The 20,315-nt window shown below is 55.9% G+C and overlaps 8 protein-coding genes across 8 annotated transcripts; 4 read left to right on the forward strand and 4 right to left on the reverse strand.

The window, feature by feature from the left end:
• Positions 1–529: 529 nt before the first annotated feature.
• On the reverse strand, positions 530–2,453 carry IE81DRAFT_346964 (beta-lactamase/transpeptidase-like protein; the record flags this gene model as incomplete). The annotated part of the gene is made up of 2 exons (XM_025516096.1): positions 530–1,495; positions 1,566–2,453. 2 exons carry the CDS (start codon positions 2,451–2,453, stop codon positions 530–532), a joined length of 1,854 nt encoding a protein of 617 aa, XP_025370145.1.
• A 901-nt stretch (positions 2,454–3,354) lies between these two features.
• IE81DRAFT_107928 (hypothetical protein) lies at positions 3,355–4,157 on the forward strand. Its single transcript, XM_025510064.1, has one exon. The coding sequence runs from the start codon at positions 3,403–3,405 to the stop codon at positions 3,943–3,945; it is 543 nt and encodes a 180-aa protein (XP_025370146.1). The 5' UTR covers positions 3,355–3,402; the 3' UTR covers positions 3,946–4,157.
• Positions 4,158–4,989: 832 nt separating this feature from the next.
• IE81DRAFT_329831 (hypothetical protein) lies at positions 4,990–5,822 on the forward strand (the record flags this gene model as incomplete). The annotated part of the gene is made up of 3 exons (XM_025515165.1): positions 4,990–5,009; positions 5,123–5,190; positions 5,257–5,822. 3 exons carry the CDS (start codon positions 4,990–4,992, stop codon positions 5,820–5,822), a joined length of 654 nt encoding a protein of 217 aa, XP_025370147.1.
• Positions 5,823–6,539: 717 nt separating this feature from the next.
• IE81DRAFT_346966 (hypothetical protein) lies at positions 6,540–7,701 on the reverse strand (the record flags this gene model as incomplete). The annotated part of the gene is made up of 5 exons (XM_025516097.1): positions 6,540–6,719; positions 6,828–6,917; positions 6,998–7,104; positions 7,205–7,264; positions 7,380–7,701. 5 exons carry the CDS (start codon positions 7,699–7,701, stop codon positions 6,540–6,542), a joined length of 759 nt encoding a protein of 252 aa, XP_025370148.1.
• Positions 7,702–9,141: 1,440 nt separating this feature from the next.
• On the forward strand, positions 9,142–13,150 carry IE81DRAFT_108000 (hypothetical protein). Its single transcript, XM_025510065.1, has 3 exons — positions 9,142–10,211; positions 10,270–10,547; positions 10,624–13,150. Exons 1-3 carry the CDS (start codon positions 9,326–9,328, stop codon positions 12,943–12,945), a joined length of 3,486 nt encoding a protein of 1,161 aa, XP_025370149.1. The 5' UTR covers positions 9,142–9,325; the 3' UTR covers positions 12,946–13,150.
• A 1-nt stretch (position 13,151) lies between these two features.
• IE81DRAFT_322912 (putative SEC27-coatomer complex beta subunit) lies at positions 13,152–16,651 on the reverse strand. Its single transcript, XM_025513776.1, has 8 exons — positions 15,925–16,651; positions 15,268–15,853; positions 14,789–15,198; positions 14,551–14,717; positions 14,369–14,476; positions 14,088–14,296; positions 13,452–14,012; positions 13,152–13,370 (listed from the first exon to the last, which is right to left on the reverse strand). The coding sequence occupies exons 1-8, from the start codon at positions 16,330–16,332 to the stop codon at positions 13,261–13,263; spliced, it is 2,559 nt and encodes an 852-aa protein (XP_025370150.1). The 5' UTR covers positions 16,333–16,651; the 3' UTR covers positions 13,152–13,260.
• Positions 16,652–16,930: 279 nt separating this feature from the next.
• IE81DRAFT_322914 (hypothetical protein) lies at positions 16,931–18,506 on the forward strand. Its single transcript, XM_025513777.1, has one exon. It carries the CDS (start codon positions 17,236–17,238, stop codon positions 18,271–18,273), a length of 1,038 nt encoding a protein of 345 aa, XP_025370151.1. The 5' UTR covers positions 16,931–17,235; the 3' UTR covers positions 18,274–18,506.
• On the reverse strand, positions 18,368–19,928 carry IE81DRAFT_108060 (hypothetical protein). The gene has a single exon (XM_025510066.1). It carries the CDS (start codon positions 19,713–19,715, stop codon positions 18,531–18,533), a length of 1,185 nt encoding a protein of 394 aa, XP_025370152.1. The 5' UTR covers positions 19,716–19,928; the 3' UTR covers positions 18,368–18,530.
• Between the last annotated feature and the right edge of the window lie 387 nt (positions 19,929–20,315).

The raw sequence follows: 20,315 nt of genomic DNA on the forward strand, positions 1-20,315 counted from the left end.
GAGATCGTCGCGAGGGGCCCGAGTACCAAGGGCATGCGTGTTGAGCCGAGGCTTGCAGAGCGCGACAAACCTCCTCACAGCTCGCCAGCCACAGTACGCAACGACCTTCGAGAGCGCTTGGGACGCAGATCTGTAATGTGCAGACGCAGCAGCAGTCATGAGCACAGTCCTAGTCGAAAATTTACCAAGCACATTGATTGATGGATTCGTCACCGAGTCAAACCTTTCACTGGATTCAAAGCAGTCGTGGGCGGTGGGAGTGCGTGAATCTTCCGAGCTCCGCACGCTTCCCTGACCGCTTTTTGGAGGTCGGTGCGTTCATCAATGCAGGAAGGAGCGCCCTAACTCGAAGCGGAGCCGGGGCCAGCGAGCCGGCCAAGTAGTCTCCACGGTGGGCGCCGAGCCTCGCGATTCACAATCCCTAATTTTCACAGTCCCTAATTCACGACGGGAATCTGCGATTGCGATCCAACAGACGCAGTATATCGTGATAATTACAAAGACGATCCGCTGAGCGGGTCGAGCTGGCTCAACGGCCGAAGAAAGCGATGGCTTCTTGCCGAACATTCTCAGTGACCGGCGCAACCGCAATGGAAGGATCGTCGCCCGCCCAAAACGCGCCAAAGAAACCGATGCCATCTGCAGTGAAGACGGCCGGACCTTGTCCGAAGAATTTGGCAGTGTACTTGCTGGGACATGTCGACTTTACCGGCGCAGGTTTGTCGCCCTTCGCCGCACTTTGGCGAGCTTGGATCAAGAAAGCATCGGGGTCTCGACGTTCTCGAGTGTTGAGCGCATCCTCGTCTTGCTCTCCCTGCTTATCGAAGGTGAGCAGCATAGTGTAATTGTAATGCGGTCCGCCAAAGTGGGTAAAGACGATGTGCGAAGTGAAGGATCCTTTCCATTGAGCGTAGAATGCCTTGTTGCTGGAGCTCACGTTGATGGGCGAAACGGTCGTCACATCGATCTGAATGAAGTCCGCGGGAATGCCTGCAGATTCGAGACCATTGCATCCGGTCAGGTTGAGCGGCTGAAGGCGGATCTCTGGATACGCAGGATGTCTGAGCACCGCGCCTACCAAGTTGTCGCCCTGATCAGGAGTAGGAGGCACTGGGTTGGGCGGCGGGAGTTGTCCGGGCGGTATCACCACCGCCAAGCTCGTCTCGAACGTCTTGATCAGATCTTTGGGGGGCTTTCCTATCAATCTAGTATAGATTTCCGCATTCAACAAGTCCGCAAGAGTGAATCCGATCGGGTCTGCGTTTGTCATGGTAAAAATAGCGATGCCCTTTCCGATGTTGCGCAGAAAGTTGCTGTTATGTCCGGGCAATGCGCCACCATGGAATAGGAGCTCGCCATCTGGAGTTTCAGCTTTAGACACGCCAAACCCGTAGGTGATTGGCCCAGACACGGGTTGCGACTCGTGATGTATTGCCTGATCCAGGGCCTCCTCTGGAATGACCTTGGGATCGATGCTCTCGTGAGCCCATTTGAGCTGCAACGAGGCCAGCGAGGCGCATGTCAGAAGATAGTCGCTACGCATCGCTCAAGCCAGCCACGCTCACCATATCTTTGGGTGTGAAGATGACCGATCCTCCGCCATCTTGCTCAATTGCACTAGTCTCTGTCCAGAAGTCAAATACCTCCGTGCGTCCAAGGCAAGCTGAGGACGATGCGTATGACTTGTTTGCGGACAGGTCTAGCGCACATTGCGTGCCGTTGCTTGCGACAGTATTGAAGCCCGCACCGATGTCCACATCGTCTGCTCTCAGCTGAGTGGCATTGGTATACGCCTGGATGCCTAGAGGAGTCCAGAAATGTTGTTCGAGGAAGTCGTCCAAGGTCTGATTGAGAAGCGTAGGGAAGAGCGCAGCTGCTGCGCCATAGTGACTGGTTGCATATTGGTAGCGTTCGCGAAAGGGATGCGATGGCTTGAGCTGGCCCAGCGCCCTGATGGCATCCAGTGAAGATTGATCCTTGCGGATATAAAAGTCGTGTTTCGGGACACCGGTCCTCATCGTGAGCAGATCGGCCACCGTCGCTTGCTCCGTGGCAGCGGCGTCCTGCATGTTCCAATCGTCCAGGAAAATATCTTTCAAGCGCGTCTCGAAGCTGAACAGCTGCCCAGTTGATGGCACAGTCACATTTTTCCATGACTCGAAGGTAGCTATGGCAAGAGCGGTGACCCACTTTGAGTTGGACGCGATGGCGTAGTAGGTGGATTCGGTAATCGGGTTGCCTTCAAGGTCCTTTACCCCAAAGTACTCGATGCCGCTACCTGCTGGCGTGACAATCGCCATGGCGGCGCCAGGAACATTAAAGTGGTCCAGGACGGACTGCACAAAAGCTCGTGTATCTGAATCGAGCACACGTTGCCTGGACACTCCTTCATTCAGCGGCGCTGCAAACGCAGCCGCTGTAAAAGCGATGATGGAAATGAGGATGCCCCTCATCTCTGTTTCGGGAAGTGGTACGAGGATGTAGAGCGGGAATGGTCAGTTGGACAGGAATGCGGTCAGCGGCAATGTGGACTGAACGCGTCTATATATTTGGCAAGAGGGAGATGAGGCCTCTTGACTTGACTAGCACCAGGACCGATTTGCAGCCTCTACTTTCCATTCAAGATTCACCTATTCGGTTCCCCAACTGCTCGTGTCTGAATCGTCATGCTGCATGGATCGGCAAGTACAATCACGATTAGTGCGGATCTGTCCACAAGGCTGTGTCGACGTGCATCAGCACAGCAGCTGTCATGGGCGTCGGGTCGCACCAACCTCGTTTCGACCCTCCATGCCGCCGCAGCGAGGGAGGTCGTGGGTCCTGCCTGGCTCTCCGAAAAGGAAATTGACCCTGCTTCGTCACTCACTGAGTCACGACTCGTGAATGCCAAGGATATAGGTGGTACTTGTGGTGGGGTAGTCTAGAGAAGGTTATTCGCGACCAACTCGGGTTGAACGCCAAATCACTCACTCATGCTCACATGGAGCTAGTGTGGTGATCGAGAGGTTGTTAACCTACGATCGTGAATCTTGAATCACGAATCAGCAAGCTGCATGAGCTGTGTAGCATCATCAATCAAGCGCCTCCCTCGCATCGACGATGCACTCTCAACATGCATGCACTCGACTCATGCTGACTGCCACCCGAAGCGCGAGTCCGTACCGCTGCACCTTCGCTCATTTCGCCGTAGGGCGCAGGTCTTGGCGTGGAGCAGCAGCAGCAGCAGCTAGGGATACGAGTCGTGCAGCAGAGGTCTATCCCTGCAGCTAGCAAGTTTGTGAGTTTGAGCAGGCATGATCTTATATTGCGCCTGTCTGAACGATTCGTCATTTGGCTGGACATTTCACGCCATCATGCATTTGTTGCTAGTCTTCATGTTTGACGTTGATCCAACGAGAACTGATGAACGTGTACCTGCTGGCGCTACTCAGCGATGAACGAATCTCTCTTCCCCGCGAGGTCGTGGCAGTGCACATGCATCCACAGAATAGGACCAGGACCACTTCCGAGATCGCGCGCCAGGAGCAGAAGCGGTTCAGATTGCTCCAGACGAGTCAGAAGCTGCGCTTGTCATATCAAATTGGAGTGGGTCCGACACAGCAGATGGATGCACACTGCATGACATTGACAACAAACGCGGATCCTGGTCCCTCGAAGCTCGATGCTCTTTCATTAAATCGATGTCACATTGCATCAGGCTTTTCCGTTGGATGGACCCGCTCGAATGATCATCATAGGCGCACCAGGGCAAGAGCCCCACTCGCAAAATGCCTGGCGCGTGATACGCACGTGGCTCTTGTAGCCGAGAGGCCCGGATCGCCCTGCATCACATGGCTCAGGCACAAGCCACCAGTGATGCGGTCCTTCGCACGAAGCGCACGAATTGCCCTTCGCTACGCATTCGAGGGTGATGTGTGCGCTCTGGCGAATCAACGTTGTTTCTAGTCTGAGTGGAGAATCGGCGGAGCCCTCGAGGCGACAATCCCAGGGAGCCTTGTTCCGACGCAGAGACCAGCGAAACATTCATATGCCTGATTTGACCAAGGACGGAGACGTTATCGCTGCCAACGATCGGAGGCACCCGTCTTGCTGGGCAACTCGATTCGTCAAGACAACCTGCGATTGATGTATGCTGGTGCGCGCCAAGGCCCTGCATACGAAGATGTTGTGCACCCGTTTCGGTGCAACTGGGGCACGAACCGCCCATGCCCCTTGCCGTGTGCTGCTGATGAGATCTCGAAACCATCCAAGGGCTGTTACATGCAGCAAGCGCTGAGAGGGCTGTATGCCGACAAATGGTCAGCGGGCGTACGTGCTCGTGACAGGCCCGCCTGGATAGGCTACATGCGAAGATCCAATTTTGCGGAGGTCAAACGTCACAAATTGCGCGGTCATCGCCTAGGATAGTGTCTAGAGTAGAGCGCGCGATGGACGACAAGCTCCTCAACGATTCCTGTCCCACACCAGAGGTGGCTGGTTGCATGCTTAAAGCTGCTTGATGCCGCGTGATGTGCCTGACGAAAGCGGGGGTTGATCGATGGCCGGCGCTAAAGCAAGCAGAAGCGGCGCGTGATCCGCTGAGCATGCCTACGCGGCGCCACATGGGCCAAGAATGGATGGTGGGGCAGTGAAGGGGAGATCCGTTGGTCTTGACGTGGGATGCAGTGGAACCATCGTTCCACTTTGGTTTCTGACTGGATCGTTTCTCTAGGATTATTGACGCCGTTTGATCGTGGACTCGAGCCTTCAAGTACAACAGGTACCGGCACCGAACCGGCGACCCGAAGAAAATGTGCGCTGAGCGCATATGCACTCGAGACTACACAACGCCTTCGCTGTAGCATGTGACCAAGGGCTCTAGACATATGAGCAACGTTCTTTAACGCGCGCCCTGCAGACGCGCGCGCAAGGTTCCGACGACGATGCTAGACCTCTAGACCGGCAAACCCGAGCGCAAGTGCCTCCGCGCTAGGCTAAGACAAGGCCGACATGGCCAAGAGGCTTTCAAAGTAGGTCGGTTGCGTGCGATGAGTAGGGCGTCTTGAACATCTCCAGTAAAGATGGTGGTCGCTTGCTGATCCACTGACTGCCTAATCGAGCTCTCCTTCCGAGTTGGATCAAGGGGCCGCGAGCGTGTAGACCGCACTTGCGTCGTGAGGGCGAAAGATGCGCCCCCAGAAAGCTCAAAAGGTCCACCCGACCTCGCTCGCCTCTTCTTTCCCTTCCTTCACTCAACTCGATTGATTCTGCTCTTAGCCATAGCTTTCCCGCGATCCGCTACCAGCTCCTTCTCGTTTACTACTCGGACACATCCCAAACTTTACTCGCTCATCATGAGACGCTGCTTCGCTCCAGTTGGATTCGCGTTCCCCGTCGACAGCTCTGTCAAGCAACGCAATGTTTCGCCAACCATTAGCTTGAAGACGACGACGGACTCTTCTCCAAAGCTTCACCTCGACAACACCACCGCCTGGTGGCTTCTCGGTGCAGCTCCTTCGACCTCGAACTTGGACGTGCCCAAGCTGCCCTCGCCTTCTTCGCCTTCACCATCAACCCGTGCTCGAAAGACTGTCAACGGAGACCTTCGAGCGTGGTGGACCGACTGCGCAAGCACTTCGCCAAGCCCAGCTTCGCCAATCGTTCCGATCAGCCCATTCGGCACGCCAACACTCAGTGCAAGCGAGCAATCCGCCTTGCCAGCTCCAGCACGCGGCACCAATGAGCGGCGCGGGAAGTCCAAGCCCACCGACGGACTTCAGCGCCGCAACGCGATCAAGAAGGGCAGAGCTCAAGTTGCAGTTCCAGCTCCTCATCGCCACTAAGAAAGCAAAACAGTGGTGACAAGGTGCTTCATCTTCGTCTTGCACGATGACGCGGACTGGCCACCCGCGGCATCGGGTGGACGAATGGGATGAAAAGAAGCTCTAGTTGGTTCGGTGCGCGACGTAGGCGAAAAGGTCCTGTACCACACGTTGAAAAGCAAACGTGAGCCCATGCATCTCATCGCCACATCCACCACATCAGCAGTCAGTCCACTCCGCCGCCATCGACGTCCGTCTAGACGATTATGGACCAACTTCACCATCATCAGCATCGACCTGCATTTCGACGTCGACCAGCCCCCCTTCTTTGCCCCCCTCTCGCTTCCCCCCTCTCGCTGCGTCCCTCGCGCTGGCCCCCTCTCTCTTTTCCACATTTCCTCTCTCTTCCCCTCTCTTTCCCCGCCTCTCACTGTTTTCGTCACGTACATTTACCCCCTATGGCCTTTTGGTGAGAGCCTCCTCGCGGCAAGGCTGGATAATCAACCAATGCTTACCAAGCAATGCAATTTCGTTTGTTGACTTCGCTTGTCGCTTGATCGCTCCCTGTCTGATCGGGCTCAAGCAACATCGAGTATGGAGGACCAGGTGCGAGACACTTGCCCATACGTTGACCAAGGGAATGTTCTTTGCTGCCGGGATGTGCCGTCCCATCCCAAGATGTTTTGCTCGAAACTTGTGTGCTGTCCAAAGGATTAGGCACTGCTCTCGATCGTCGTCTCAGTCCCAAACGACGGCTTTGCCAGATTTTCTTCCGCTCTTGACATCGCCCCTCTTCTGCTTGGCCATCTTTTTGCGTCTCGCATCGCTTTCTTGCAACCTCTTGACCTTTTCCTTCTGCTGATCTGAAGTCTCTCCGGGAATATCCGCAGAGAGCGTCTGGACCAGGTGAGCATGCAGCTGTGGGCGGCCATCATCACAAAGATTGCGGTAATGGTCAGCATACGCGGTCCTTGAGGCACAAAGACTGCGCTCTGGAAGAAGAAAGGACCTTTTGCGGGGACGCACCTTGCGAAGCGCATCTTGCTCATTGGAAGCTTGTGATCTGTCCTGAGAGCTAGTGACGAGCAAAGAATGAGATGAAGCCACGTAGAAAGGCTGGTCGATGTCACAATCAGGCACGAGGTCAGGAAAAGGCGCCAGCATGGCTTTCCGGATATGCCTGCAGCTTTGCTTACAGATCTGCGAGCGAGCAGCTTGATGGCGCCACTAGGTGGCGGCTCAAATCCGTGCACACCTTGCTTGAGCTTGTTTAGGTCTAGCCGAATGTTGGCTTTTGTGCTCACTATGCAAGATACGTCAGAGTGAAATGTGCGCATCAGAGTCCAACTTCGTCTGAGCAAAACCAAGCCCCCGCGCGAATAGTGCAAAAAGTTGCCACTCACGTTTGTTGACGTTCTGCCCGCCAGGTCCACTCGCTCTGGTGAACGTAGTGGTCAAGAAGTCTGCAAGGGGAGACATACGATCAGCAAGCGAGCCCAGATGGAGCAGAGGCAGCGCTTTAGCGCTGGACCGGGCCGGGCATCGGCCTGGGGCAAACGCAGCAAGCAAAGGGCTCACCCTTCGGCAACTCTTTGTCCCTGAATTCGGCGACCCAGGCTGCTCTTGCTTTGATGTCTGCTGCACTCTCGTCGGCTACATCTGAGCCGGGCGAGCTACTGAGGAAGCGAGCTTGAGGCCTTTTGTTTGCGCGCAGATTTCGCAGCAAACCGGGAATGCTAGGCGGGTTGGGAGTGGGGCAGAATGACCGATTGAAGACGGGCGGGCCGAATCGCGCCAAACACTTGGCCCCTCGTCGAGTCGAAGCCAGTGTCCGACCGAAGGGCTGGGATGCAGCTTTGCCGCTAGCGAGCGACCAGAGTAATGTTGCTGTCTTGCACATGGTGAAGGCTGTGTCGGATGCAAAAGCTGCTCGCTGCTGGGGGATCGTTGCTGCGCTTGGACCAGGGGCAAGTTGCATGCAGATGGTGCGTTGCTTGCTATACTCGCATAGGCTGGTTCTCGGTCTCCCAGAGCGCTCTAGTGAATTGACGTGCTTGGACGACTCAGCAGATCCTGAACGCTGCTTACAGCGTCTGTTGTATCAGCTGTAGGGTAATAGTGTTGCGCAAGGCGGTATGCAGGACTGCTTCCTCGCAGCTTGAAGGAGCCACCCGCAGCGTCGCTCGCGTAAGTCTACGAACTCTCTTGACTGCAATCGGACCGCAAGAAGGTTGTCGCAACATCAAATTTTTCGCAGCCTAAGCCGTCATACTTTTGCACCCCCTGTGCTGGCAATGAAGTGCTTTATATGTCCATCACGATTGACGTTCCGGCGTTGAACCCAGGCTTGCCCTGACAATCACGAAGCTGAATGCAGGAGTATGCTGGTGCTGTTTTGCAGCATCTCCGAATTAATGGGTGAATCCAGCGAAGTCCTCGACTTCTTGCTATCCCTCCAGCGAGTACATTTGGAACTGGAGCGCCAGCATTGGTTCTCAATTGCTGTAGTCTGAGTGTTTCCTCGGGAAGTAATAATATTGGCGGAAGGGCAATACGGGCCTCTGCCAAAACGATTGATTGTGAAGCTGAAGGAAATGCAGCATATATCATGCAGCGCGGGAGGTGCGATTCCAAATGCGACGCGGCCGGCTGGCTCATCCGCGGGCCAAGCAAGTCAGATTCGTGATTGTGAATTGGCATCTGCGCGAAGCAGTGTGATCGAGACAGGGGCACCAGCGCAGTCCATCGCGCGTGTATGTGCGCACGCGGAGACTCGTCGGGCAGAGCTTTTGGCCGCGCGCCGCGGCCGCCATACGTGAGCATAGAGCGCGTGTTTGTTGCTTTGAGACACGAAAAGATGGCGCGGCCCGCCGGCGGGGCTTAATTCCATCGTGATTGTGATATGGAAATCAGAATCGAGATCTCATAAATATAGCAGTAGCAGCTACATATATAGCATCCATGCTCTGGACAGCAGTCGTTCACTATATATATGTGCGTGCAAGAACACCACCACAGCATCCCCGCAGCAGCTGAGACATCGTCAATACACACGTACACATCGCACTCGCGGTTTTGCATGCACTCCCGCCTACTCAAAATCTCTCGCAGAGATCACATCCATGCTCTTAGCCCACTGCTGCCAACGCAATTAAGGCATCGAGCAGCAGTACACACGATTTCACCCGGCCCCTTTAACTTCAACACTTCCACCACCTTGTCCCACTCACAGCGACAATCCCATTCATGCCAGCAGCATAGCGGAACGCTGACGAGAGCTTCTCGATCGCTTGATGGCCCATGTCTTGCTTTCGTCACTCTCAGAATTGGCTTCAAGACAGCCTCACCAACACAGCCGCCATCTACACTATCATTGTAAGCTCGTCATCGCTTATGCCTAGCATTAGCACTATTTCTCGAGCCAAGGAAGCACTAGTCAGCCAAAGGCTGTAATCCAGGCATCAGAAGTCGACGAAGCCGCATCGGTGCTCGGGCATTCCGGACACCTCAGGCGGTCGCCCATCATGGCAACCTATACGTCGACGCCGAATACACAGCACGCCAAGCGTGGCGCGTTTCCCTCTGCTCAAGCAGGACCGAGCGCAATCGGCCGTCACACGCTCTCACCAAACATCGCACCGGAGGATCAGCCTTACCCGAGCCGCCTGTCACTAGATGCGGGCTCTTCGCGGGGAGGATCAGATGTGGACGAATCAGAGGTCGACGCCGTCGAGCATGAGAGGGAAATGGAAGCGCTGGAAGATAGCGTGAGACAAACGCGCACCATCGAAGAATTTACAGCCATCATCGGGCAGTTCAGAAACGAGCGCAGGAGGAGGAGCAGGCACTTGATGACCGCCAGCGGGTCTGGTGATGGTCTGAATGCGGATGGCACAGGTGGGCGACCTGCGAGCGTGTACAGCGAAGCGAACGATGCGTCCAGCATCTATGATCCGCGCACTCTCGAGCCAGCCGGTGCGCTCGGCGACGACGCGGCTAGCATCATCACTACCCGTAGCACGGCCGCGCGGTTGCGTGTCCAGGTCAGAGTGGCGTGCTGCTGCGAAAGGGGAGATGGCGGATGCGACAGAGGGCGCCGAGCAGCGGTAGAGTGGGCCGATATGGAGAGCGATCTCAGACTAGCAGCAGAAATTGGTCAAGCACTACTCAGGGATAAAGATGCGCTGTCTTCCTCCATCGCCTCCCTCAAGGCCGCTCACGCGCAACAGATGGAGAAGGTCATGTCTAGAATGAGCAACAGTATTCGAGAATCGGCAAAGTTGGAGCGAGAGCTCAAGCAATGCAACCTCAATCTGGAAGCATCCGATTCGGGCAATCGCGCTCTGCTTGCGGAGCTGGACGACGTGCGAGCAGAAGTGGGCAAGCTACGTCTGCGCAGCGTGAAATTAAGTGAGTGCTGCGATGCAAGTACGTGGGGCCGAGGCTGATCTTTCGAGTTCGATCTCAGACACGCTCGAAGCTCAATCTACTCGTCTGCACGCTGAGATGGATGATCTCAAGCAAGAGCTAGCAGCCGAGCGCAAACGAGCGGATGCAGCCGAAGTGCGCGCTCGCAAAGCCGGAGCCAAGACGGCCGAGCTCGGAGAGACGCTAAGGGCCGTCAAGCTTGAGGCGGACGTTACAAAAGCGCAGAAGGATCGCGAGTCCGGAAGGAGCGCTTCAATGCCTGCGAGAGACTGGGCTCGTGCGCAAGAACGGCTTCGAGCTAGCATCGCCACCTTACGGGTGAGTGCCACTCAAGCCCACGGCTTTTAGAAATTGTCTGGAACTGACACGGTTGAAAGCGCTTCTCGTGACGCAGCCAAATGAAAGTGGATCGAATGACGAGGCAGTGGCTGTGATCGAGTCGCTCATCACTGAGAACGAAGCGCTTCGCAGGAACAATGGCGAGCTCAAGACGTCGCTCAATGCAGCCAATGAAGAGGTGCACATCCTTCGCGATCAAGCATTGCACAGTCCCATCGCTGAGGTCAATGGTGGCCACTCCTTCAGCCCACAATCCAAGAGCAGCTCTCTGGACGCACGTGCACCAAAGTACGGAGATATCGAGAAGGAAGGCAGCCCATCGCGCGGAGCTGAAAAGTCAACAGTAGACACTACGATGGAGCTATCAGAGCTCCAAGGAGAGCCGGGCCGACCCACTCTCGCTGATGAGATCATCGCCCCGGCGCCAAAGACATTGCAAAGGCCGTCAGCTGTCAGATCCTCTTCGCGCTCGTCTATCCGAACCGCGAGCACAAATGAGCGGGTCGGGAGCCCTCGGCAGATGGAGGGTCGGTCTCCCTTCTTCTCGTCGTCGGTGACGGCCGAATCCCACGCCCATCTCGGCGCAGACGTGAGAAACGCTAACATGCAGCGCAAGGTATCCGGCGCTAGCGCCATTGGCAGCGTTGCGACCGACACTACCATGGTCGACTTTGGTCTTGCTGCGGACGAGGCAGGCGCTACCATCGATCCGCCGAAGACTCGGGATAATCGCACAGCGCAATTGTCTGTGCTGCTCGACCACATCCAGCGCATCTTCACCCGCCTCTCCTCCGCCGACGTGGACACGCTCGCACGTCGGCTGCAACGCCAACATCTCAAAGGCGACGTTGGGCACCTCGCACGCACTACAGTGAACGGTATTCTACGCGAGGTCGAGGGATTGCGCGATCATTTCCGCAAGCTGATAGAAGCGGAAGCTAGGGGTAACGCGAATGGCAAGGACGATGCGTCGTCCATGGACTCCGGCGCCAGGGATCGAGACAGCGAATCCCTGCTCGCGCGAAAAGAGTTCTTTGTCCTCCTCAAATTGTTCCGAGATCTTTTCACCGAGATGGCTCGACTGAGAAACGCGGTCAATGAAGTTCACCTGCAGCCGCAGAATGCTGCTCGCATACTTCAAGAACAGCTTGGCGCTGCCACTGCAGAGGATAAAGGGGTGGGTGCTTGGATCGGCAGACTGTTCTCGGGTGGGCCAAATGGTCCTGCTGGTCCTGCTAGTGGTCTGGCTTCAGTCACGAGCACGGGCTCTACTGCCCTACCCAGCGTGTCTCTGAGCGACAAGACAGTCACCAACGCCTCGTCCTCAAAGCCTTTAGCTGCTCGAGCCCCTACCGTGCCAGGTCGACCGCCCAGCCGCGGAGGTATGGCTCCTCGCGCGCCCATTACCTCTGGTACAGCGCCCGTAGAGGTCAAAGGTCTGCACTCTGCATCCACCAGTAAACCGTCCAGTCCTCTGACGCGAGACGTACCCCTCGCGTCGTCACCTTCCGACGTTGCCGCGCCGCCCGAAGCCACTCTGCAAGCCGGCCCACGACCTGCGCTGGCTCGAGGTCGAGGCTCTCTGTCCCGTACACAAAGTCGAAATCTCTCGGGACTGTTTGCGGGCTCGATGCCGTCTAATGAGGGCTGGGACATTGTCGATCGGCGCGATACGAGCGGAGAGCGACCATCCAGTATCGTCGCCAGCCAAATCGGCACACACGGTCCTCCGTTACGCAACCTTCATCTGAGAGGTCTGGATCAGACCAGTAGCGGAGGTGGCCGGCCCCTGTCGAGGATTGTGGACGACGACGAAATTTCTATTCGTGATGGCTTTATCCCAGAAAGACCACTGCGACCTCGGGGGTTGTCAGACTCGTCCATCCGATCCACCTACCTTGACGATGGCAACAGGGATAGCAGCGCGGCAAACCATCGACCACCGCCGATGGGACGATTGATCACTCCTTCGACTCTTGCCCTACAAGCTCAAACTTCGCACACGAGCGCCACCGCCAGGGGTCTGAGAGTAGAGGATCTCGACTATTCGCCCGCTCCCTCGGAATCCTCCGCCTCGACGGCGAGCGCTGGACCCAAAGCGTCTTCGGCCGCTCAAGAAGTCGGCCGAGCAGCAAGACAAGCCAGCTCGAGCGGCGCTTCGGGCCCTTTGAGCTTCCTCACTACCGGGCTCAATATTGGTCTACCATCGCTGCGCACGCAATCTAGCAATGCTCAGCTCAGTCTGAGCTCTGCTCAAGGCTCAGCAGTCGGCACGCCCGCTCATACTAGTCGCGCACCTGGCAGCTCGCGTCCGAGATCATCAAAGGGTGCAGAATTTAGCTCTAGCTTGGCTCGCTCTTCTCGTAGAGGATTTTAATAGTCCGACTTGTGCCGCAGTCTAACAATTCCTACTAGCAGACATCACGGGCAGACATCACGCTGACGCCCTTTGGCATGCGTACTTTGCGACGCTAGCATTCTCATCATTGCTGAAACGTCTGATGCTACTCTATCATATGAACCCTCACGCTTTTCACGCGTGCCTGCGTATGGAAACGCTCAATCACAATCATCCGCTTGCATGCGTGTGGTGTGAGCAAAGAAGTAGTATCAAACATATTTTGCTAGACTGTCTGCTGTACATTGCATGATCATTTCGAGGTGAGTCGCTCAACACTCGGAACATGCCCCACTACACGACCCCGTTGGGCCCGTTCGTAGAGGCGACCTGCGCAGGCACGACTACTGGGGACTCCGCCTCCGTTGCTCTTCTAGAAGGAAGAGCCGCGAGCAGCTCTTCCTCTACAAAAGCGACGGCGGAAGTGTGAATCTTGTCAGCATCACAGATGGTATACCTAGACTCGGCAAGCAATGCTCGCTCACCTTTGGCAAGCGCAGCTTCCCAGCCCTCTTCAAAAGCTTCCGGATTGGAGACGGGATCTGCTAGGGAAGCGGCAATGGCGCTCTGCTTGGTCCTCTTGGTTGCATTCAGCTCAGCTCTCCAGCTATGGACAGACGCATGAACCTTGCTGGGCGCATACGTCCTCGCAAACAGCGCCGCTTCGGCCGACCTTCCCGTCTCTTCCAGAATGTCCACACACCCTTGCGCATCCCCAACAGATAGTAAAGCGGCAAACGCAATGTTGCTGCTTCCCTTTCCCCTCGCATCCGACGCCAGTGTCTGCAAACCTTGCCTGTTGCCAGTCGATGTGTCCAACAGCAACAATGAGCTGAAGTCGTTTGCCTTTTCGAAACATTCCCTTGCAAGAGTCACGTTCCAACGAGCCAAGGCCTTGTCGCCAATGGTTCGCCAACGAGGCTCTGAGCCCGCAGCAGGTCCGGTTCGCGCAATATCGAGCGCAGTCTCAAAGTCGTCCAGTGCTACTGCGAGGTCGAATCGATGATCTGGATCTGTGGAGACTTCCAAGGCCAGTTGACGCAATTCTGAGTGGGCAAGACGGGCTAGGAAGGTCAGATATCTCCCCTCCAAATGTCCCGTTCGTAAGACGGACATCTCACCTTGAGCTTCCAAGAAACGAGCAATGCGGTTGCGTTGCTCAGAGGGTACCCTGTCAAGGATCTCCTTAGCTCCATCAAGGTCCTGCCGCAAAATAGCGGTCTGATACTCCACGACGGCCAATGACAAGGCGTAGCTAAAGAAGTTGACATCCTTGTCTACAAGATACACCCGTCCATGTTGGGGCAGGTAGCCGAGCAAGTAGAGCTCTCTGCGCTCAGACGCGCTCATCGAAATGTCAGAGCACGTCGTTGCTCATGCATCTGGTCGCAGAAATACTTACTGGTCAGAATGGTTGATGGTGTAAGTGTGCTCGCCGACCAAGTATTGGATGCGATTTTGGCCATTGGTATACAGCAAGCATTCGCCAGTCCACTTGGCCGTGCGAATGCTGCATTGCCGATCAGGAGAGCAAGAATCAGTGTCTGTCGATTAGTGAGGCCACCCTGGATATTGTACGCTCACACTTCGGGAATCTCGGTGATGACATCAAACGCGTCCTCTACGCCATCATCCTCGACAGGAGCGCCGGAATCGAGGTACGTCTGATAAGCCTCACGATCGAACCGAAGAACGTAGAATGACTCTTCGCCAGCGATGGCGACGAGCTCGTTGGTGGTGGACCAGTAGAGCTGATTGCACGCGGAAACTCGCTTCGTGTTAGCTCACGCAACCACCTGAAAGTACGCACGTAATGACTCACGTTCTTCGCATCGACGTCAATGCGCCTGACCAGCGCACCAGTGTCCCAGTCGTAGAAGCAGACAAACCCATTGCCCAGCAATCCCAGAAGAGCCCCGCCTTTGACATCCTCAAAAGAGTATCCAGGACTGATGAGTCCAGGCCTCTCCTTGAAATTTCTGAACACCTTTAGCGAGGTGCTGCTCTCCCTAACGGCGTACGTGTTGCTGTCGTGCGACCAAGCGAATCCCAAGCCAGAGCCAAACGCCTTGTTGCGCCAGGCCAAAGCAGTGTAAATGATGTACTCGCCATCACCGCAGACAGTCACGAATCTGCCGTTCGGAGAGTGCAGCATCAGCTGCGCGTAGACTTCGGTAGTGCCCATCTCGCGAGATCCGGCCGCGATGCGTTGACCGTCCGTCACGTCGGCATCTACCCACATGCGAACGGAAAGCAGTGAGCGCTACGCAGCGACGGGGTCTGACTCGGATCGCAACTCACAATCATTAGTACCCAAATTGGCGCTCAGCACATCAGCGCCTTTGACCCAGACAACCTTTCCACTACCGTCCATGCTGACGCTCGGCTCCTCCTTGCCGAGCTTGACGACGACGACACCTTCGTCGTAACCCAGCGCAACGTCATTGCCCGTCTTCTTGTAAGCGATGGACCAAACGCGTTCCAAGCCGTAGTCCAATGTAGTCTCGAGCCGGTACGTATTGCTGTGCCAGAGTTTGACAGTCCCATCTTCCGAACCGGACACGATCAGCGGCAGGGAGGGGTGGAAAACGGCAAAGGAGACGTTGGACATGTGACCCTCGAGCGTCTGAACGCAAGACTTGGAAATGTAGTCCCAAATTTTGACCGTCCTGTCGTCGCTGACTGTGATCACGTATGGTTTGTCACCTCCGTGGTAGTAGTCGACGTAGTTGACCCCGCGGGCATGCGCCTCTAATGTGAAGTTGGCGGTGCTGGAACCCAGCGTCCAGAATTTGACCGTGTGGTCCAAGCAAGCAGATGCAAAGCTGTTGCTGTCCTTGGGATTGAAAGCCAACGCCATGATGTAGTGCGCATGTCCCTCAAAGGTCTGCACAAACGTTTTGGTATGCGTCGATTTTAGCATGCGCGCGCCTCTTGACACCACAACTGTCCGCTCACCTGAACGTGCCTCCAACCCTTTTCCCAGTCCCACATCCGGATGGTCATATCATCGCTTCCTGTCAGGACATAAGGTCCAGTAGGATGCACTGCCAAGCTCCTGATATAGTCCGGGTGCGCTTCGAAGCTCGTCACCTTTTCGTGCGTGTTGTAATTGAAGACTCTGAGCTGGAAGTCGTCCGATCCAGCAATGAACCAGCTCTTGCGAGCTATGAAGCGTACGCAACGGACTGGCACTTCAGCAACTTCAAAAGTCTTGACTATGCTACCTGTATTGTAATTATGAATGTGCACTGCTCCGCTGTACAGACCTGTCACGACCCATGGCTCGGTGGGGTGAAAGTCGACAGACTTGACCCGATCGGATCGCGCAAAGAGCTTGCGCTCGATGTCCAACGTCATCGGCATGTTGGGCCTCCGTGTTCTCGGAAGAGGTCTCTTGTGCAGGAATTGGGCGCTACCGGCCAGCGAACACGAGCGTGACCTGCGTCGATCTTGGTACCTAATGAGCTCCTTCTCAGAGCGAGGAGACGAGGAATCTGTATCACGCTCCTTCTTGGACCGCACGTAAAGCTCACTGCAGCCGCCGACTGTCGCAAAGTGCAAGAGGACTGCGCCGAAGATGTAAGACAGAACAGAAGAGAGCAGGTCGGCGCGGTGAGTTGGTGTGGGATGATTGGCAAATTGCAAGTGATCCCCCTACACTTCCAAGTCGCAGCTCTACATACATCATGTGCGTAGGAAGCGCGTTGCATGCTCATGGAGTCAGCATCAGCCGAATCCTGAATGACCGTGCGCCCGCGACACCTTGAGTACCGCGCAGCAGCAGCCCCCCGCGACAGTGCATGCGTGGGCTGGCGCACTGAGGCACTGAGCGGGGTAGTGCTGGCGCGACGCGACACGTGGCCACGCATTCCAGAGCTTCCCTTGCGCGCGCCCTCTCAGCAGGCGTGCTCCCGTTGGTGCGGTGCGCCTACAGCCATCCTCCAAGCATGCCATGATGCATCTTCTCAGCAGAAGCGTCAAAATTGTGATTGAAGCAGCGAGCGTTCTTGTGGAACGGCTTGAGGCTCTCAGCGCTGAGTCGCTTACTCTTTCTGTTGCTAATTACGCCTACACCCCCTCGTACAGCAAGTATTGCGCAAACCGCTCCAATCGTGAATCATTTTTCCCGTATAAACATCATTCCTTCGCTCGGTTCGTTCTACAAGCACGTAGCACATCCCCTCTTGAAGACCAGTCGAGTCTCAGCAGGAGTGTCGCTGCTATATTCTCGAGCTCGTCCGCTTGCTCGGCTCGACGTGCACAAGCATGTCGTCCATCCCAGCAACCTTTCGCGGGCTACGAGCTGCCTCGCGCACTCTCTCCACAAGTTGCGCATCCCATCGCTCTCTGAGCACAAGCACCGCTCATCATTCCCAAACTCCCAGCGATGCCTCGGCGACCAACATCAATAACCCCTCGGAGAGAGAAGCGTACCGACTTGAAGCGCAAGCAGCCGAAGAGAAGAAGCGTCTGAAGCGGTGGAAGAGGCGTGCACAACTCACAAAGGATCAAAAGCTGAGAAAAGCAATCGACTTGTACCACCTGTCCGAATCCTTCTTTCCAAATCCCAAGTCCAAGGTCGAATCTCCGAGCAGCGTCGAAGGTCAAGTTGGAGGTCAAGGTCAGAGCGAAGCGGGTTCCGCAACACGTCCCTCTGCGCCCAAGTACTCGGGCAGCTCGAGACAGCTTTCGGAGCACGAAGAGGAGTTGGATTCGCGAATCAGAAAGGACATGTTGAGTCCACTGACCCGATCGGTCAATCAAGGAGGTCGAACATCCGACCTACTCTTCAAGACCTCTCTTGCTCTTCTCACTGAGCGCGAAGCGCGTCGCACCAAAGCAGGCTCAGGGTTCGATCCGCACGTGGATCCCGATATGGACTACGAATCCTGGAACGGCACTTCCTCCTCTTCCTCTGGTGGTCAATCCAAATCCGTCTTTGGCGATGGTTCATTCGGAAACTCTTCAGAAGCTCTGGCTAGCTTGGATGCTGTTCTCGGTCGATCATCTCGATCGAGCACCACCGACACATCGGTCAGTGCTCAGGTCGAAGGATCACCCACCGCCATTGCAGCTTTTTCCAATCAGGCAGAGATTCAAGAGAGAAGCAAGTGGCTTTCGTCTGGCGTCAACCTGAACTTTGATGCAGAGGAGTTGTCGGAGCGCGACCTAAGAGTGAGGGACGCGCTATTCGGGACAGTCAGGGGCAGCAAGCCCGGTCTGGAAGTGATTAGGCAGAGAATCAGAAGACGCAAGCAGATGATGGAAGATGGGGGAGGTTTGGAGGGGCAAGGCACATCGTAATGGAGAAGGGGCAGTGGGAGAAGAATGCTTGGTCGCAAACGCACGGGCAGCTCGCTGGATGGAAAGACTGCGGCCCCAGAAGTTGCAAAATAGCAGACAGATGCTCATATCGGTGGTGCAAGCTTCTATTCGGCATTTTGGAGAGGCTGTGAAGAGTACTGTACAACACTAGATGGAAGCAAAGGGTTTCTGAGCAGCCGGCAATGAGATCTGCTTTGTGTTCTGCGCGACTATCACTGGTACACGCCTGCAAGCATTCAGGACGCTGCCTCGGTCGGTTTACGTATCGCAGTGAATCCCGTCGTTCGTTTGACGCCCAGCAGCGGTATCTTCGGTATGCGTGGTGTGGGAGGCAAGCTCTCCCGTTGTCTGTGAGCAGACGATTTGCTCTCTGCGGTGCGGTCTCCATAATCCGAGAACCTGGGCGAGGTGGGACGCGAAGATGGAATCTTGTGACTGTTTCGGCGTTCTCGATGCATTTTGTGCAGCTGCGCGGCATTCTCTGCGCTCTGCGCGCTGTTCAGAGATTGGGGACGTTGACTCGTTGAAAGAGCAACTTGTTTGGCCGAGGATCTGCTGTAGCTCGAGCTCCAAGGATCTCCTGCAGAGGAGGCTGTCGGAGGTGACGGGCCATTGCTAGCATCTGCGTTCGAAGGTTTGTCCGTCTCCTTCGCCCTGGCTTGCGCGGCATTGCTATCCCAACCCAACGTCTTTTTGAGGAGACCCCTCACTGCGGCTCGATTCGTAATGTCTGCCACCCATCGATCAATCGTGCGATGGAATGCCGCTTCGTCAGACCAAGGATGAGCATAAGGCTCGCCCGAGTCACCATTCGCCCCGTATCGCGAGGCGGGTCGAGAGGCCGCCTTCTTGTCCGCTTCCGCCTCTTGCCACAAGATGTTTCGGGAGCCAGTGTATAGGTGCACTTCGCTCATGAGCATCATGCAGCGTATGAGTTCGAGGTCTGGCATGCGGAATGTTGAGCCTCTCAAAGGAGTGCCTACCGGCGCTCGATTGGTGTATGCTGGATTTCGATTGGGTTCTGGAAGGCCCAAGCTGGGAGAAGTGGGCGCCGAGGGAGGATCGCCCGTAGCTCGGGGCGAATCCGGACTTTCCTGTGCTCTGAGGTTGGCAGTCGGACTCGAACTTGGCGATGATTGTCGAGGCTTTGGGCCACCCAGGGCAAAGCCGGGCTCCGCCATCAAGGGTAACACCCGAGGATTTCCACACCTCACATCCATCAGATCGTGCTCGAGCATCAGAATTGCCGGAAGTTGGGCAAGAGGACTGAAGCTGATTCCTCGCTGCTCCAATGCCCGCAGACAAACCCTCTCGAGCGGATCAAATTCCTCGCCATGACGTCCATTCTTAATGTTCACTCGCAGGGCAACGTTTCCAACACCCGCCGCAAGCTCCTTCCTGCAGTCAGCGCAGACTCGCATGCTCAGCGCAATCCTTTTTCGCAAGGCGAGCAGCACAGCTTGGGCTACGTCGACTCACAACTCGTGGGCAGGGATGCGGTGAGGAGTCCCATAAAATGCTACGTCTGCTTCGAGAATTTCGAGCCTGCCGCCTGGAGCAAGCACTCTGGTCATGGCAGCGATGAGGTCAGGCCAAGAATCTTCTGGGATAGAATTGTTTCCCTGGGATGTACGCTTCTGTCAGCGTCACGGTCGTTTTCGGACTCCAAGCTCTCTCGAGAGAGTGCGACTTACGAGAAAACGACAGTGGACGAAGTCAAAGCTAGCCTCTGGGAACTCCTTCAGGCCGTCTAGAGCGTTGGAAACGACCCATGAGACGCGTCTAGCGAGATCTGGATCCAATAGGAGCGTCTGGCAAGGCACTGCATCTAGGCCAACAAACTCTGAATGCTGAATATTCCAGTACCCCAAATCGAGCGTGAGCAGTATCCTTTCCTTCGCCCATCGCATACGACACTCACTTCCCATCCAGGCTGCTTGGCAACATCAGCAATCCATATCCCTGGACCACAGCCAACATCCAGTATCCTTCTGGGCATGATGTCGCCCGGAAACTCTGAC

This window comes from Ceraceosorus guamensis, assembly GCF_003144195.1.
Source record: "Ceraceosorus guamensis strain MCA 4658 unplaced genomic scaffold IE81scaffold_24, whole genome shotgun sequence".
In the NCBI taxonomy this organism is placed as follows: Eukaryota; Fungi; Basidiomycota; class Exobasidiomycetes; order Ceraceosorales; family Ceraceosoraceae; genus Ceraceosorus; species Ceraceosorus guamensis.